The 19812-nt window shown below is 39.1% G+C and overlaps 2 protein-coding genes across 2 annotated transcripts; both read right to left on the reverse strand.

Moving 5' to 3' along the window:
• Nucleotides 1-95: 95 nt before the first annotated feature.
• On the reverse strand, nucleotides 96-5346 carry LOC308093832 (charged multivesicular body protein 5-like). Its single transcript, XM_080440207.1, has 8 exons — nucleotides 5217-5346; nucleotides 4304-4408; nucleotides 3771-3817; nucleotides 3526-3619; nucleotides 3240-3311; nucleotides 2250-2358; nucleotides 1179-1294; nucleotides 96-941 (listed from the first exon to the last, which is right to left on the reverse strand). The coding sequence occupies exons 1-8, from the start codon at nucleotides 5283-5285 to the stop codon at nucleotides 891-893; spliced, it is 663 nt and encodes a 220-aa protein (XP_080296333.1). The 5' UTR covers nucleotides 5286-5346; the 3' UTR covers nucleotides 96-890.
• Nucleotides 5347-12668: 7322 nt separating this feature from the next.
• oprk1 (opioid receptor, kappa 1) lies at nucleotides 12669-18334 on the reverse strand (the record flags this gene model as incomplete). Its single annotated transcript, XM_080440180.1, has 5 exons — nucleotides 18256-18334; nucleotides 17332-17633; nucleotides 15742-15880; nucleotides 14633-14846; nucleotides 12669-13213 (listed from the first exon to the last, which is right to left on the reverse strand). The coding sequence occupies exons 2-5, from the start codon at nucleotides 17607-17609 to the stop codon at nucleotides 12669-12671; spliced, it is 1176 nt and encodes a 391-aa protein (XP_080296306.1). The 5' UTR covers nucleotides 17610-17633; nucleotides 18256-18334.
• Between the last annotated feature and the right edge of the window lie 1478 nt (nucleotides 18335-19812).

A 19812-nucleotide genomic window follows, 5' to 3' on the forward strand; every position in this document is an offset into this window, starting at 1 on the left:
TGCCAAGGAAAATATATCAAGCAAAAGGGGTGAAAGAGAACATGAAATGCATCCCACTCATGTCTAATAGTGTATTAAATTAACAGATCTTGATTTTTAAATACAAATTTATTTTTTGTTTGTTTCAAATGACACACGTATTCAACACTGGAATACAACCTTTTCAGAACTCTGAAATCAATGTCTAAACCAGTGCGTTTCAGCATTCCAAACAAACAAATATACAAACAAAACAAAAACATTGACAACAAATAGTAATAAATTAATTCTACCTAATAATACTGTCGATGAGCAACACAATGACAAATCAAGGACGAGGTGTAAACTACAAAAAAAAAAAGATATGTTGTATGGTATGTTACAAGGCCACATGCTAGCATGGTAGTAGTAACGGTAACCGGAAGACTTGCCCCAACACACACTCGCCCCCATATTTTGCGCGGACCGCTCACCCCAGTGGTTCTTGTATTTGTTTTACTGAGGTTAAGGTTAGGAATAAGGTTAGGTTTAGGCATAGTTTTACTGAGGTTACGTTAGGAATAAGGTTAGGTTTAGGCATAGTTTTACTGAGGTTACGTTAGGAATAAGGTTAGGTATAGGCATAGTTTTACAGAGGTTACGTTTAGGAATACGGTTAGGTTTAGGCATAGTTTTACTGAGGTTACGTTTAGGAATACCTGATGGCGACAGTTCTGAGGTCGCCGGATTTGACCCGGGGCGAGCGTGTTTTGGGGCGAGCGTTCTTGTATTCAACAACAGACGACCCAACACCAAGACAACTTCCATACAGTAGTGTTCTCAGGTCAAACTGTTTTTTGCATGTATATAAATGTTACTCTACATATAAAAGTGTTTCCAGTTGAAGTGCAGCTGTTTCCTCCAGTCTTGTTCTATGTGGCAGGTATCTGCGGCAGGCCAAATTCATCCACCAAAACACCATCCTGGAACCAAAGTAAAGCATGTTAGCAAAATCATCCATACACGGTCACTTACAGCAGTGGTTCTCAACCTGGCAAAAACATTGCCAACAAAGCGCTGTTCGAGTTGCATACCGATAGGCAGAGTATCTGCAGAGTATATCGGTAATGATAATTCTCTCTGCGTTAACATGGTACGGGAAACAGCAGTCTCTGCATCAGCATAAGATGTGAAAAGCACCTGACCAAGCGTCGAAATACCTTGTTTGTGCTGCTGTCGCTGGGGATTCCCTCGGGAATAGAAGGGGCGGTAGCTGCATCGTCCAGGTAGGAGCTGTCATCATCCAGCAGCAACTCATCTCCCAGGGCGTCCAGCTCTGAAAATGCAAGCATACACACTTCCAGTGGCGGCTGGTGGATTTTTTCCCCAGGTGGTGCTACACCAAAAATTAAGCCAACTAGCCCATACCCGGTCGGCCGGTCGGTCGACCCAAGACGGACACCAAGACGGACGGTACTCCAATTATATAGTAGGATAGTAGGATAACATGTACTATGTTATCACACACTAGTTTATTTTGATAGGCCCTGCCCTATAGGCTATTGTCATTCATTTATGAAAGACACACATAACTAATTGCATGAGCAAAAATTATGAGTACTACACCTGTTTGTACATATAGGCTAATAATAAAATGCTGCTGTAGGCTATTATATTATCCATATTCACTGCAACCGACAGGATGTTTGAGCACACACCATTACGTTTAGACAACACAAAGACCGGTTTTTATCTACATTTTATGGAAGATTATACATTTTACTCACTAGTAATTAACCATATATTTACCTTGTTTGTTTGACCATTTAAAATATATATAGAACATATTTTAAAGTAATTTTTATTTATTCAAGGAAGAGCTAGAGGTGGTGCGGTGCACTAGCGCCCTCTATTGACAGGCCGTCATGCACATTTCATTGTCTATTCCCAGCTTTGGCCACATATTGCAGTGATTCTAAACCTTTTTAATGTCAAGGACCTGGGTTTGATATACATTATGCCGTCCCACATTTGATATACTAGGATTTTTATCTCTGGGATCTCAATCTACACTGTAAAATCTAAACATTTTCATGAACTCTGAGGTGTTCCTACCTATCAATTACTTACCTGGGGGCCCCTGGAATCACCTCTAGGAACCCTGGGGGTCCCCGGTTTTGTGACCCCCGTAGCTTGGTGCGCTGGGCTGCAGCCCCATGCGCAAGTGCGTTAATCTGGGCCTGCAAACGCTCATGTGAACATGTACCTGGCCACAGACAGGCATACTGTACCTGCTTCAAGATCATCCTCATCGATCTCTGGTGTTCCATAGCTGCGGCTCAGAGCTTCTTGTACTTCGCCAGCGTCTTCCATCATGTCCTCCAGCTGGTCCTGTAGATCCTGGAAACAAAAGATGCAAGTGGTAATCAGCATCAGCATTGTCTTTATTAAGAACTGGAATCATGATGGTGTGTGTTTTCTACTTAACCGGAGTGATCATTCTACACTACTGTAATGCAATTACGTGAAAAAACGTGAGAAAACTGTGTAAAAGTCAAAGCCTAGCCCTCCCCCTCGAACTGTTCACTGTAATCTTTTTTTTTTGTTTGTTGACATTTTGTTTTCAAACTGTTTATATGATGTTCTGCATAGTAGTGTATATTTGTATTGTCTGTCATTAATGTTTCAATGAATTGAGTACAAAGGACCCCAATGGAAACAAGCCATAGGCTTTCTTGGGTTTAAAATCCTCTTAGCAGATCTTGTATTGAACTGTACTTTCCTGTGCGTTAAAAAAAAACTGCTAATAAGGTATTCAATCAAAAATTAAAAAAAAGTGTTTTTAATTTTTTTTATAATCCTACTATAAAATAGAAAAATCTCTGTCCATCTGTTTGTTTTTCTCATTGGTGGGTTGACCAATGGATATGAAACTGCACATGGGCATTGATCATTGGCATATGAAGAGAATGACAATTTTACATTTTTCTAAAATCAAAGCTATTATATAGCATTTTTGCCATGGTCTAGAAGACTCTATAGGATCTGTGGTCGTGGTTGCAGTCCCAAGACTGCATGTAGTTGGGGCATGTGCATCCCCAGGTATGGATTAGCTCTTGTATTAAAAAAAAGAAAAGCCTCACACTCTGTTTTGTTTGTTAGAGATCATCAATGAAGATTATCTAAAAAATAATTTAAATGTTCCTGACATGGGCCTTATTGTATGTGCTGTGTTAACGAACACTACTGAAATGACAGCAACACTGTGTATGATTAGATACCTCAATCTGGTCAAGTTTGACGTCCTTGTATGCTCTTTTCATTTCCTTTGCACCAATCTTCATGGCCTCCACCTAAGAACAGAAAAGACATGCAAGATATAGGCTATATTAGAGATATTGCATTATTGGTAACAGGAATGCATCCTCCTTTCTATCTTCCCAGAAGAATTAAAGGCATGACCTGTCTCTTCACATGTAAAAGGTTTATAATGCACAGCACACATTTGTTAGGAGGACAGCTCTGGATCTGGACAGACTGGATCTACTGTACGTGTTTGACTCTCACCGTTGTTTTGGTGTCCTTTAGTGACTGGATGGTGTAGTTTGCCTGCTCCATGTTAAAAGACTGCTGCGCCAGTTGATCCCTTTGACCTTCATACCTAAAACAGGATAGCGGAAATGTAAACAACCCCCACAGCTTGTTGAGGAGTAATGCTTGTATTTTGCATGCAGTCACATCTATGGTAATCAATCACATCTAGATGTTAAAATACAGGAACGTAGGAGTAACTTGGACAATGCAGGACTCACATTCGCTTTTGCTTCAGGACCCTCATTGCCTTCTGTTTCACCATATTCTACATATGAAAACAGAAGAATAAATTACATTTATGATCACTAAAGATGATAAATTATTAGATTAACCCATTAAAACCGGGAAAGCATCTGTGTCATTTTAGATGTTTGCGTTGGCTATTCAAAAATAGCAGATATACAAGTTCACAGTGCTGCGAGCTTGTACATCTGCTATGTTTGATTTTTTTTTTTAATCTTTAAAGTGTGAGAACTACTGATTTAGAAGGCATTTGTAAGGATAAGGATAAGGATAATTCCTTTTAACAGGTCGTTCATGAAAGTCCTTGCGGTCTTGTTTCCAATGAGAACCTGTGAGCAATTGGGGTTAAGAGTCTTGCTCAGGGACAAATTTCATATCATCGGCACATATGCTGGGATAGCCTGGAATCGAACCTGGGGCAACCAGGGCCAGCTGGTTCCCTAGGCGGGCTCACTAACCACTCAGCTATGGCCGCCCCTTGTAGAAATGCTTAGGTGTAGTGTCATACCTTTGAAGGACCATCTCTCATCTTTTTCATTTGATCTTTGTACTTGACAAGTTCAGAATCAAGTCTGGCAACCTTCTTCTCAATAGACTCTGCTCTGGCATCAACCTATGAGAGAAATAAAAGGCATAAACAATAACATAATGATCTTCAGCGTGTGTGTGTGTGTGTGTGTTATAGATATGTGCGTGCGTGCGTGTGTGCGTGCGTGCGTGCATGCGTGTGTGTGTGTGTTATAGATAGGCTATAATGTTTTACTGTCTTTGTGGTGACCAAAAGGATAGTAAAATTTTAGAAAATCTTTAAAAAAAATACAAAAAATTCCTCATGGGGACCAAAACAATTGTTCTGGTCCCCACGAGGACATTGCTTTATTGTTAAATAGATGTAACAATAATAATAAAAGGTTGAGGTTGGGAGGTACTTTGGGGGTTAGGGTGAGGTGGTTAGGTTTAGGGTAAGGGAAATGATTGATTGATTGATTGATTGATTGATTGATTGATTGATTGATTGATTGATTGATTGATTGATTGATTGATTGATTGAATACTTTATCAACAATTTGAAAAAAAAAGCACAGGTACAGTTCCATACAAAAGGATGCCAAAAGGATAAACCCAAGAAAGCACTATGGCTTGTTTTCATTGGGGTCCTGTGCATTCAATTAATCGAAAATGGGTTGAAATGGGTTCAATGTTTTATTTGTGATGAAAAAATATGGTTTTAATGTGCTGCAATGTGTTTAATGTTTAAGGTTAAGACAAACGTCTGGACAGTGTCTTATATACGGGACGCTAATATACTAAATCATACGACTGCCTTCCCTTGTCTACACAAAATATGATTAGCTAAATAAATAAATCAGAACTATCAGATAACGGTAAAACACTGGGTTTTGCAACAGATTGATACTTACACTGCCTATGCAATCCGATAGGTTTGGAGGAGGCGCTTTCGGAGTCCCCCGTCCAAATATTCTATTCATTTTTAAAATGTTTTAAAACGTGTATCTTATCTTACAAAATAAAGGCGCATCAGAAGCCAAAGGGCTTTAAAGACACCCGGAAGCAGCAGGGGTACAAAGTCATTCTATTGGTTGGCAGCCAGTGTTGCCAGATACTGCGAGAGAAATAAGCAACCGGGTCTATGAAAACAAGCCCAAAAGAAGTGACTTGATTGATTGATTGAATATTTTATTAGGCAAAAAACGTAAACAGCACAATTACATTTATAATACTTTGTCTTAAAGGTCCGTCCAAAAAAGTCCTTGCAGTCTTGTTTCCATTGGGGTCCTTCCTTGGTCCTTGGCTACACAAGGCGTCGCTATGCGACGCATTGTGTGCTTGTAGATCTGCTATTTTCAAAAGAAGAAAAAATGAATTTGAAAAAGAGAAAGGTAACATTTGTGAAAAAAATTTTTTAACAACACAAATCTTGTATGGGGGGTCCCTGGCACAATATATTTTCAGATGGGGTCTGTGGACAAAATGACAAATACATATTAATTTGGGAGTCCTTGACATGAAAATGTTTAAGAACCACTGGTTTACAAACGACAATAGGAAACAAGCCCAAATAAGCAACTACACTTTAGGAACAAGGCCAAAAAAACACAACCCACAACTACCAATATTTTCAAGCAACTTTACAAAAAACAAGCCCAAAGTCGCTTATAATAAGCGGACATGGCAACCCCTTTGGCAGCACCTCGGCACCAGACCCATAGAGAGAGAGAGTTTTGACACGCTTTGATCTTGCCGCAAAGCAGCCGCCTGGGCTGTAGTTCCAAACATTGGAACTATGTCATTGCAAAAGAACGAGCATTTCTGCATTCCATTCTTACAATGGGAGTCAACACTGTCGTCACTCTCATATTAGATCACGCTGCTCGGCACTAATGCGTCTGACCCATAGACTGTATAAATGAAGGTCTGACCAATGGTGTGTTAGACACGCTTGTCCTCTTGTGGCGAGGTTGAAGGACTGCAGCTGCCAAAGAAAGGCTTTTGTCCCATAATATGCCTGGCAATGTACTTCAGCCTTTGTTACCCATACCATACCCATGTGTTGTGACCATTATGCAGTGGTGGAAGAAGTAGGGCCTACTAAAAAAATTTACTTAAGTAAAAGTATCAATACTATAATGTAGAAATAATCTGTTACAAGTAAAAGTCCAGAATTCAAAATCTACTTGAGTAAAAGTACAAAAGTATTGGTATCAAAATGTACTTACAGTAAAGTACCAAAAGTAAAAGTACCCATTATGCAGAATGTTGAACCATATTGAACTTCAAAAGTTCAATATGTATACAAATCTTTTGAAAATAGCAGAACAACAATGCCTTGCATCGCAGCACAGGTAGGAAGATAAGCTTGTAGATTGGCTATTTTCAAAAGGCCAAAATGTAGGGTTGAGTAGTAGTAACTAGTAACTAAAGTTTTCGAATAATTGTAGTGGAGTTAAAAGTAAAATTTTTGCCTCTGAGATGTAATGGAGTGGAAGTAAAAGTATTGAAAATTGGAAATACTCCAGTAAAGTCAAAGTCCCAAAACATTTTACTCAAGTAGCCTACCGTACTTGAGTAAATGAACTTAGCTACTTTACACCACTGAATATAGTATCAGAATTAATGTGTCATAGTCGATAGGCTATGTTGTTGTCAAATATAGTGTCATATTATAAAATGGGACTTTGGCATGCAACACACATAGAGTCAATGGCATTATGAACAATATAGATTAGGCTATAACAAATACATAACACAACAATAACAGTTATAGCACAATAATCTATATATATATATTTTTAGAGGCACAGTGTTTGCATCCATGGAATGTAGACATGCTTCCATTGCAAGCATCGTGCTTGTTTGAACAATACTTATTATCAGCCAACTTTGGCCTGTAAAACCATGCAAATCTTGGTCAGGCCAAAAGATCTTAGTTATTATTACGGTGGGTGTGATGTGATGCATCATTGCACAAGTGAGACAGACTGGCAGCCACCACCACCCCCACATGCCAAAAACCTTGTTAATAATTAGGCCTGTGAGATCTGTTTGTTGTTACATAATTCTTCCAGAGCAGTCTTCCATGTGGCAAACGAGGATGAGATGAGGTCCCACAAGGGCACAAATATTGTCACTATGTAAAATAATTAAATCACTGGTGGAGGAAGTACGCCAATTCTATTTCTTCACTAAAAGTAGCAATCCCACAACTGGATTTTTACTTTGTAAAACAACGTAGGGATTTTCAAATCTTTTACTTTGTAAAAGGATAGTATTCAAAATGTTACTTGAGTAAAAGTAGGCCTACTAAAGTTTTGGTGTCAAAATATACTTAAAGTACCTATAAGTAAAAGAATGCAACGCGTTGTGAGCATGTAGATCTGCTATTTCTGAATATCCCCAAGTATAAAATAAGGCTAATAAGGGTTAAGGTCTATTTGTAATAATAATCTAAATCTGCAAAGTTACTAGTAACTAAACATTTCAAATAATTGTAGTGGAGAAAAAGTCAAAACCTTTGCCTCTGAGATGTAGTGGCGTAGAAGTATAAAATATCGAAGAATGGAAATACTCAAGTAAAGTAGAAATTGTACAGTACTTGAGTAAATGTACTACCACTGAAATAGATGAATTGATACATTAATATGAAGTCTCCTGAGCATAGTGTTGCAAGTTCTTTGTTGCCATGGTGAAAAGCAGATCAGATCTCCCAGAGGAAGGAGGAGGCAGTTTGATTTGTTATGTCAGAAGGTTTGCATGGATGCCCTTAAGTGGCTCCCATCATCACCATGACAAGCACTTGAAATTGTAGGAGTTGAGGCATTACATTTAGTTTGACTCGGTTCCACAGATACAGTAAATATTGTGAAAATAGCAGATCTCCAAGCTCACAATGCCTCTTGTTGCGAGGCGTTGTGAGCTTGCAGATCAGCTATTTTCAATGTTTTGCCTCTTTCTTAAATTATTTGATATGTTTGACTAATCTTTAAAGTGGTCTATAGTTTTTTTGATTACATTTATGTTTTAAATAACTATGTTAACGAGACAAAAGGAATGCAAAATATTATACAACTATTTTTGCACTTGCCAAACGTCGTTGAACATTAATTTTGTTGGTGTGCCAGCATTTCTTTTGTGTTCTTGTTTTTTTTTTCTGTGGCTTATCTGCATCTGACTGGAAACCCTTTTTTTTTTGATAATTCAACAAGAGCACAAACCTGTCTCTCATCTATGATATACTTATAACTAGATTACCAATACAATATATTACACAAAAATATGAATTTATAATTTATCAAATTAAGAGTCATAGTTAGGGCTTAAGTGGTTAATGATCAACATGTTATCCAATAATAACATGATATGATTCTGCATGAGTACCTTTACCGTTGTTACTGATGCTAATACTTTTGTACTTTGACTTATAAGATTTTGAATGCAGGACTTTTACTTGTAACAAAGTGTTTTTACACTGTGGTAAACGTAGCTCTTCATCATCCACCACTAGTTCAACACAGCAGCAACAACAACAACTGTGATGATTAGCTTCATTTCACTGGCAAACTGTGGAGAAGAGACTGCAAATGAAAGCTCACAGTGAGCAAGGTCACTGTGACAATCAATGCCTCCCCATCACCTTGAATGTGCTTCACCATGGAAACACTAACTTTACCTCCTACAACAAACAAAGACTGAATCAGTGCAATGAATTTATCGCATTGTTTCTTTGCAAAGCATAGCTAGGTTGTACATAACCAATGGCTTCCCTCATTAACCTCTTTATATAATCAATTGTCTATTGTTATTCAGACCGATATTGGAATCCATACAGTAAAGCAACGGTTCTCAAAGTGGGGTCTGGGGACCCCCAGGGGTCCTTGAGGGGATTCCAGGGGGTCCCCAGCTAAAACTATTAACTAGAGCAGTTTAATCACTTTAACCCAATTTTGTGCTTTGGCTTTTCAATAATAGCAGATCTACAAGCTCACACAAGCTCACAATTGCAGATAAGCCAGTAGATCTGCAATAAAAAAAATATATGTATACAATTTTGATATATATATTTTTTTTTTAATGTAGAATAATTTAGAATAATTTTTTCAGATGGGGGTCCATGGCCAAATATATGTCAATTTAGGCATCCTTGATATGAAAATGTTTGAGAACCACTGCAGTAAAGTATGTACGATGTGCAATCTGACTGTATGAGTGTATGCCTGGAAAAACACAAGACTGAAACAAACCGTGGCAGACATGCATAGTCCAACAATGCAAGTCTTTCATACTGTCTTCAAATGAAGAAATCTATTTGTCATTCTGCCAAGAAGATATAATTCATTTTATTGTCCATGTGAACAATGTTTTGACATTCAAAGCTCACAGATACAGGAAAGTGCAACATGAATACTTAATACAGCATGTTGACAAAATGCACACAGTAAAATCCTCATTGTTAATTTAGCTCTGAGAGTGTAAAGTGTCCAGTTTAAAATGACACAATGGGCTTTAGTGCACTGTGGTCTTTTAACCCATTAAACCCCATGAAAACTACTGTTTTAGAAGGCATTGTAGAATCGGCCTCAGGCCTTAATGGGTTAAAAGGAGTATACTATTAGGGGAGCAGCAAAGAAACAGAACATGTTTTTGTTGTTGTAACTTAAACAATACAACTGTTTTATGTATCTCTCTCTTGCTAGGTTGTCCATACTTGCCTGCTATTATACTCCCAAAGAGACAAAATAATACTACTATAACATCACTGTTAAGCATGTATATTGTAGATTGTATTAATATAAATACATAATCCCAATTAAAAATGAAAACACAACTTCGCACTGTACATCACACAAATGGCTTAAGACATTGTGCCATAAAGGAGAATTATCATAGACAAAAATAGAAAAGCTGAGTTTAATACGCTACAATTAAGGCACACAAAACAAGGCACCAGAACACATTTTATGCTATAAGTGGATACACTACATTAATATCCGAGTGTATTACATTTTTTTGCCTACTGTAAAAAGCCTTTCAAGAGTTGAATCAATAGTCCGGTTCTGACTGTGTAGTATACTTATCATTTATACTAATGGATTGCGTATACGTACTGAAACGCTCTCATTTTACCCTTTGGAATGAAACAAAACAAAAGTGCTTTTCATCTGTCACAGGCAGAGTAAATTACTGTAGGACACAAAAACAAACATATCAATATGATACACTGCAAACAGGGAACCACACCACAACCATCATACACATTTTTTAGTATATATTCAGTGATCGCAGGGTTAGGGTTAGTTTTACATAATTACAAGGAATTAATTCGATGACAGTTGTCAGACAAAAAGAACCCAGCAAAGAACACGCAAACAAGTTCAGCTTATCGCTAAAAGCCCCATTGACATCCTTGCACTGCCTTGCTGTACAAAACATTGCCCAATACAGTACAGTCTGTTAATACTCACAGTAAACAATATTACTGTATTTGTAAGAAGAAGAAAATGAAGAAGAAGAATATGAAGAAGAGGAAGAAGATGAAGATGAAGATAAAAAAGACGAAGATAAAGAAGACAAAGAAGAAGACAAAGAAGAAGATGAAGAAGATGACGAAGAAGAAGAAGAAGAAGATGATGATGAAGAAGAAGAAGAAGAAGAAGAAGAAGAAGAAGAAGAAGAAGAAGAAGAAGAAGAAGAAGAAGAAGAAGAAGAAGAAGAAGAAGAAGAAGAAGGAGGAGGAGGAGGAGAAGAAGAAGAAGAAGAAGAAGAAGAAGAAGAAGAAGAAGAAGAAAGTCACACGAAGACCAAGAGATTATTTTTAACTCTATGCAAGAGACAGAAGAAAATGCAATTTTGACACAAGACTTCCATCCAGTTTTCAAACATACTGTGCAGTAGCATAGCTCTGTTCAGGGATCAGGGAGGGAGATCAGAATTTCACACACTTTATTTTTTTTCACCCCTGTAAATCTGTGATTTGACAATTAAGTTGAAGTTGAAGATGTGTTGAGTTGAGTTCAGTATAAACACATGACAACAACAGATGTTCACATCTACTAACAGCACAGCTTGATTTCCTGGAAGGGAAAACCAGCGGTGTTGAATATAAGTAACAGTTTATTATTAGTTAAAGTAACTCTCTGAACTTTACTTGTGCTGAAGTACGGAGAATGTTTCCTGAGAGGTTATGAATAATTTTGTACATTGTGTTTTGCCCAAATAAAGTTGCATTTTTTTCCTTCCTTATTTAAGAGATTTTGTCACAATTTCACAAGAGCAAAGCACTTAACTATCATTTACAGTACATACAGAAGCCCACACAGGACAAACACACATGACTACACAACTCACAAAAAATGCTATTCGCTAAACCTAAGCCAAAAGTTGGCAGTGATAATGTTAAATCGATTTTACTTGTTCGTTTTTAAAAGACAAGCTGCTCTGTTTGTACTGTATGTGAGAACGTTTAAATATATTTACATAAACACAATATTTTTGCTAAAGGTTATTACAACTTGAATATATAGCTACATAATACAGTTATTTTTGATCCCTCTCCACTCAATAGATAAATGCTATACAATAGGGTATTTGTATTTATTACTGCATCAAAAGTAATCAACAAACTATACTATAAAAACTGGTCATACATTGGCCAAATTGTCAAATAATATAAGAAAGATGCACAAGCTCTTGCGAGGCGTTGTGAGCTTGTAGATCTGCTATTTTCACAACATTTATCTATGTAACCAAGTCAGACTAAATGTTATGCCTCAACTCCTACAATTCCAAGTGCTTGTCAGGGTGGGGGGGTCCCCAGTTCAAATATGATTATTTTGAGGGTCACGGCCCTGAAAGGTTGAGAACCCCTCTGCTCAAGGAAACTTCAACACAAAGCCAGGAGGAGCCGGGGATTCGAACCGGGAACCGCTAAGGTTCCCAGATGGCTGCTCATACCAGCTGAGTCACTGCCACCACTAATCAATGGGAGAAGATATAATCTTTGAAACATTTCACACTTCTACCCCTTAAAAAATACTACCATATATTATAAAATATGATCCAAGTAAGTAGCTGTGCCGCTTGTGGGAGATGTAATTGGGCTGGATTTCCCGGGAGAGTCTGCTCTTAAGGTTGTGTCACCACTGACACTACTACCTCTACACTACTCTCCCACTGACTTCCAAAATAAAAATAAAAACGTTTAGTTTACCTCTACCCTAAGTGCTTTCGGAGAAGAAACATTACCCAGCCATCTCACTATAGGATCTCTCTCAGATTTCAGTGGTGATTTGAGTCAAACCCAGGTCGTTGGAGTCCTCCCCGCCCTGGTAGCGGACAGAGGACATTTCCACTGCTAGTCATACTGGTCTGGCCTGCCTCCCCTCTCCGCGGGCCTCCGCGGGGCAGGTGTGGTCCCTAAGTGTGCTTCTCACTCGGCTCACCCCTCCCTGGCTGTCGCCGTGGCCCCGGACCCCTGGGCAGCAGAAGTCACTGAAGCACCGCTTGAAGTTCTTATCGAGGAAGGCATAGAGGATGGGGTTGAGGCTGCTGTTGGTGTAACCCAGCGCCACGCAGAAGAAGTAGGCGGCCATGACGTCGGTGGTCTCGGGCACGTTGGGCGACAGCGCCTTGACGAGGATGAAGATGTGGATGGGCGTCCAGCACACCACGAACACGGCCACCACCACCAGCACCAGGCGGGTGATCCGACGGAGGTTGCGGTCCTTCTCGCGCGAGCCCGACAGCAGGCGCACGCTCTTCAGCCTCAGCACCATGAGAGTGTAGCAGACAGAGATGATGAGCAGTGGCACGACGAACCCGAAGATGAAGACACAGATTTTCAGCAGCGTGTCCCAGTACACATAGTATGGTTCTGGGAACTGCAGGGCACACTCTGTGGTTCCTGATGAGGAGGGGAGTAACGACAACAAATAAAAACAGATCAATAATACTACACACTGTTCTTTCGATTTCTGGAAAGATCCACAGAATCCACACAATGTGATAGCAGAATATAAAATGGAGGGCGAACAACAGAATCTGATCTAACCGCAGTGGCAGTGAACTTGGATAATTTGCTCTAGCAATTAAAGAAAAAAAGCTTTCAGGCTATTCTCTCCCTCTGGGAGATCTATTATGCATGTCACAACTTTAATCTAGCGATAATGCAATGGCCCTCATAAAGATTCTATTTCCGGTATGTGCTCGTCATATGCACAGGCGGATGCTGCCCGTAGGCAATTGAGCCAATTCAAGGCAATTAAGGATGTATTCAGTACATGAGTTTGCAGTCGTCCACTATGGCCCATTTACTGCTGATTAATGTTATCTCCTCTAATCAAAATGGCCGACATGGATGACCATTCAAGATTCTAAACGACCGGGTGACCTTTCGATTTCCAGATGGCATGAATACTCACCAGTGTAAGGGACACCTTTGTTAATTCCGCAGGGGAAATTAAGTTTCAGCTTCACACAGCTGATGGCTGTTCAGATGGTAATGATTTGTGCTTGTTTTGAAATATACTGTACATGTAAAGCTATTCTCGGTAACCTCCCATCTGCAATTTGCTCCAAATTTATCTTAGTTAAGAACACTCTTAGTCTTAACCTCAGATCCAATGTTTGGCTACGTTATGTCGTGCCTTCATCAAAACCAGAGGCAGGTAAAAGAAGTCTTTGTTATTTTGGGCCTTGGTTGTGGAACGATATGCAGCCCGGACTTAAAGGGATACTTCACTTTCAAATAAAATAAACATTTAAAAAAATTATTTAAAAAAAATGAAAGAAGTTATGGCAAAATAAAGGCCCCCTCACACATTAGTAGGACACTCTAATGCGTGAGGGGGCCTTTATTTTGCCATAACTTCTTTCATTTTTTTTAAATATTTTGTTTTAATGTTTATTTTATTTGAAAGTGAAGTATCCCTTTAAATTGGCTTCATTGATTATTCTAAGAAGTTTTAAAAGGATTACCATGGACGACGTACTTATACCAGAAAGAGAACTGTTCCTTCTTTTATGTGTAGCCTATTCTTTATATTGGTTATTTTGGTTTCTTTCTTGATATGTTCCATTACATTTTTTTCCTTCTATTTCCTCCTTGAGCACTCTAGGTATAGTCGCGGTACGTTTTACTGATGTTATATGGTTGTCATTTGTATTTGTCATTCTGGCAAAGCTGTGTAACATCGCAGCCTCTTGGCCAGTTCACTCTTGTAAAAGATACTTTAGTCTCGATGTGTTTTTTTTTTACTGGTTAAATAAAAAAATAAAATAAGAATACAGTATATAGCCGGTATACAGTATGAAGCAAACATACCATTGTTAGTCTGGGTGCTGCCGAGGACCATGGCAGGTATTCCCACGGCGGACGACAGCACCCATATGAGCACGTTGATGATCTTGGCCTTGAGGGGTGTGCGGAAGTCCAGGGCCTTGACCGGGTGGCACACGGCCACGTAGCGGTCCACGCTCATCATGGTCAGCGTGAAGATGCTGGTGAACATGTTGTAGTAGTCTATGGAGATGAAGACCTTTGAACAAAGGGAGATAGTGAACGTTTTTGAGATAAAGATACACCTAAACCCAATTCACTTCATACTGGGCTTGGATTCTGATTACGACTCAAGGTATAGATATATCTTAGGAATAGCTTTGTGTGCTGCACGGCTTTCAATTTTGCAAAAATGGTTAGATGAGGATCCCCCTGATATAATTTATGGTATGAAAAACGTATTTCCATATTACCAGTTATCATATCATATCAGTTATATATCAGGACATATACAACCGCTCCATAACCAAAAAAGCAATTCAGATTTACAATGATTCTACCCATCCTCTTTACTCTGAATTTGACTTGTTGCCATCGGGCAGGAGGCTTAGGGCAAAACTAGCAAGAAAGAAGGGTTACAAAACGTCGTTTGTGCCAACTGCTGTGGACATTTTAAATAAGAAAATGTTTAGATAGTCTAATCGCCACTGCTCATGACCACTGTTGTTGTGTTAATGTGAGCGCATTTTTATATAGTATTTTAATGCACCTGTGTATTTTTGTAATGTTTTATTGTTGTAACTGACTGCTGGTGTGCCAAAGACAAATTTCCATTTCATGTCAATTTAATGGACAATAAAGTTTCTTTATCTTTATCTTTATCTTTATCATATGAAATCAGAATAATGGAAAAGAGTAATTTGTATGGGAGTGACAAATATATGAGAATGTGTACAGTCTAACTGCATTTTGTGAGTGTATACATAACTACTGTACCACTACTTTTTATTGCAAATGCTAAAACAATTGTTGGTTGCTGTCTTGTTGTTGATTCTGTCTTGTGTTTTTCTTGTCCTAAGTGTGTGTGTCTTTGCAATGTGCACGTAATTTTGTCAAAAATCAATAACGATATATTGAAAGAGGGAGATGAAGACCTTGCACACCACCTCGCCGAAGGGCCAGGAGTGGAGGAGGTAGTCGGTGGTCTGGAAGGGTATGGTGGTGGTGACCAGGGCGTCCGCCACTGCCAGGTTGAAGATGTAGATGTTGGTGGCTGTTTTCATCTTGGTGTATCTATCAGTTGGAAACAGAGGAACATCATTACAATGCACTGTAAAATCCTTGAGCGTTAATCTAACCCATTAAAACCGTGAAAGCATCTGTGTCATTTTAGAATTTAACCACTTTCACCATTATTTATATATGTTGGCTATTAAAAAATAGCAGACATCCAAGCTCACAGCGCGTCACTTCGTGCCACTCTATGAGCTTGTAGATCTGCTATTTTTGAGAAATCGTGAAAATGTGTGCAAATCTTTGAACATATATAGTTTTTAAAGCAATTATTTTTTCAACTCAAATCTTTGCTTCTATGGGCGGGGGGGGGGGGGGGGCAGTAAAAGGCAGCACAGTTTGTCTAAAAAGAAGATAAAAAATAATTCACCCTTTATTGCACTTGAATGTGGATTAGCTATCACTATCAACAAATTAACAATGCCAAAACTTTACTGATTTAATGCCAAAAGAACCATCTGAAAAAAATATGAATTCCTTCTTTAGTAAAAACGTGTCTATATTCTTTCATTAGTATATCATCTCTTTCTAGAATCCTGCACGGACAAACACACACACACACACGCACGCACGCACGCACGCACGCACGCACGCACACACACACACACACACACACACACACACACACACACACACACACACACACACACACACACACACACACACACACACACACACACACACACACACACACACACACACACACAATCTCTAAATGCTATGAACGTTCCCCCCCCCCATCATATTGAATTATAATGATATTCTATCTGAATACCACCTGGGGGCGCACAGGGACCTACACAGGTAAGCTGAGAAAACACCAGCAACCTGATATTATAGCCTGTCTATTCATTTAGGCGGCCTTATTATTCTCTTCCGTAATTCAAAGTTCCACATAATCCAACACTAATGTCCTTGCCTTATTTTAATCAAGAAAGAAATTGCCAGTGAGTAGCCTACAGCATGTTTTCATGTGTTATCATGTGAATTTGAAGTCGACCTGAAAATGCGCCTGGAACTGGATTGTTATTAGCAGCAGCCTAGGCAGAGGTTCTCAACCAGTGGTCCGGGGACCCCCATTAGTCCTTGAGGGGGTTCCAGGTGGTCCCCAGCTAAAGGATGGAGAGTTGGTAACCAACCCCAACCCTTTATGGGTCCATTTGGTTTCATTTTACGCTCTCAAGAATTAAATTATTACTTAATTAAAGAATTGTTATTTTGATCAACGTTTGCCTGTTATCTCTCCTAATGGTACCAACATCAATACAGCATGGAATTGTGGACAAAATCGTATCCAACGATAACAAAATGTTCTAAGTCTATGGGTCTGAGAGGCTAAATCTCGTCAAACGGTGGCCCGTGGCTCAAATGCCGAATAATTAATGGACCTCGATATGAAAAGGGTTGAAAACCAAACTGGCCTAAATGGAAGTCAGTCAAAATGAACTCACCTAACGATGACATACATCACTAAGCAGTTCCCCACCAAGCCCACCACAAACACAATGGAATACACGGCGGCTATGATGGGACAGATGGGCGACATGGTCTCCATCTCGACGTCCCAGGTGCCATTATTAGACAACGTGTCCCTGAAGACGTCCGAGAAGCCGGGCTGAAGAAGAGTAAAGTTCGGGGTGCAGAGGTCCTCCAGGTGACCCTCCAGGTGACCCCCCGCCGCCGGGGGACATCTGTCCTCTTTGAAGATATGCACGACGCCGCTGTCCATGGTGCTGAAACACTGGACAGGAGGCTTTGGAACGTTGAGACCAGTGTTAATTTTGACAGCAACATTTTTGATTTAGTTTCAGTCGACTATAAGTTGATTTTGTCGAAACAAATGCATTTTTGGCAGGCCTTGATGGCGTCATAATGACTGATTTTACACTTATAGTTGAAAATAGCCGATCTACAAGCTCCCAAGCATTGTGAGCTTGTAGATCCGTAGATTTTCAGAGCGCAACCAAACATTTAAAATGACTTTTCTTTTAGTTCTACAGCATCTCTTCTCCACTCCCTCCCTAATATTTTAGTCTGGTTTATATGTGTTCGTTTTAGTCATCATATAGCTTGGTTTTCATTTAGTTTTCGTCAGTGAAAAAAGGTAGTCGACGAACATATTTGTCATAGTTTTTAGTCGACGAAATTAACACTGGTATAAAACCACACTAGTCTGGCAATCTATCATCAAGACATACATTTCTGACGACCGTTAGGGGACTTAAGAATTGTAATATGATTCTGTATCTATTCTTCACAGATAATTGTGCATATTAAACACTGGGTTCGAGCTGCATGCATGCATGCAGACAGACAGACAGACAGACAGACAGACAGACAGACAGACAGACAGACGTGTGGTGGCAATGTCTTACCTATTTGTTTGTTTATTTTGCCCTGCTCCAAAAAAGTTGCTATAGGTAAGGTAAGATGTCCGTCAGGCGTGCGAGATATGTATTCACCAGTAGTAAAAGAAAAGAAAAGGTAGGCTTAACTGGAAGGATTAGCCCAAAATGTGTGTGTACCTGTGAAGAAGAGCAGAATCCACTGCCAGAGCCACCGCTGCTGCTCCAAGCAAGTGCTGCTCAATCAGTGACATCAGAGGCTGGGTTCATTCTAGAGTTATGATCAGTGGTGGAAAAAGTAGCCTACTCACATTTTTTGCTCAAGTAAAAGTATCAATACTGCAAGGTAGAAGTACTCTGTTACAAGAAAAACATCCGGAATTCAAAATGTACTTGAGTAAAAGTACAAAAGTATTGGTATCAAAATGTACTTAATAATGCAAAAGGTCCGATTTCACAATTTTTTAAATGTATAAAATTATGAAAATCTTTTGAAAATAGCAGATCTACAAACTCACAATGCACTGGAGGCTGAAGTGGTTAATGAATGTTTTGTAATAATAAAACAAAACAAAAGTAACTAGCAACTAAGTTTTTTTTAAATATATTTACGCACAGCTGATGGCGTATATATATATATATATATATATATATATATATATATATATATATATATATATATATATATATATATATATATATATATATATATATATACATATGCACATATGCACACACACACACACACACACACACGTATATATATATGTATATATATATATATATATATATACGCGCACGCACACGCACACACACACACACACACACACACACACACACACACACACACACACACACACACACACACACACACACACACACACACACACTGTATACACCTACATGCTGTTTACAAAAGTGAGTCCTCCAACTACCTAAAGTGTTTTTTGTATTGTGACACATTTCAACTTTTGAGCTCAATTAAGCAGATGTTGATATTTAGCTTTTCCTCCCCCATGCACTGAAACGTGTTGCTTAGAGACCCCTCTTGGGCAGGTATTGTTTGAGTGAGTTCTACTAATCTTGTTTAGTTTCTTGCTAAGTGTTGTGTAGGAGTCACACTTAACGTTTCTCTTTTTTTTAAAGGAAGCTACAGCCAAATTTCAGGTGGATACGTTATTGATGGTTTTGTTCTACAGAGCTTTCATAGAGTCTGTTATGTCCTTTGCTGTCATTTGTTGGTATGGAAACCTTGGCGTAGACAGACAAATGCCCTTAACAGGGTTGTGAGGGGGGCTAGCAAGATTGTGGGGATACAATTCAGCTGTCTGAGTCATATATATGACCAGCAGGTGCTTAAGAAAGTATCATCTATTAGAGCGGACAGCTCTCATCCCTTAAATCCGAATATGAATTATTGCCTTCTGGCCAACGGTTAGAGGCCCCTGCAACTGAAAACAATAGGTGCAAATTCTCATTTATACCTACTTCCATTCGCACCATCAATAATGGAAGCAGGAGGAGGTAACTGTTGTTCAGTTGCAGGGGACAGTTGACAGGCCCATCTCCATCTGGGAAACTCTTAAT

Source organism: Gymnoscopelus braueri (assembly GCF_963280865.1).
Source record: "Gymnoscopelus braueri genome assembly, chromosome: 10".
NCBI lineage: Eukaryota > Metazoa > Chordata > Actinopteri > Myctophiformes > Myctophidae > Gymnoscopelus > Gymnoscopelus braueri.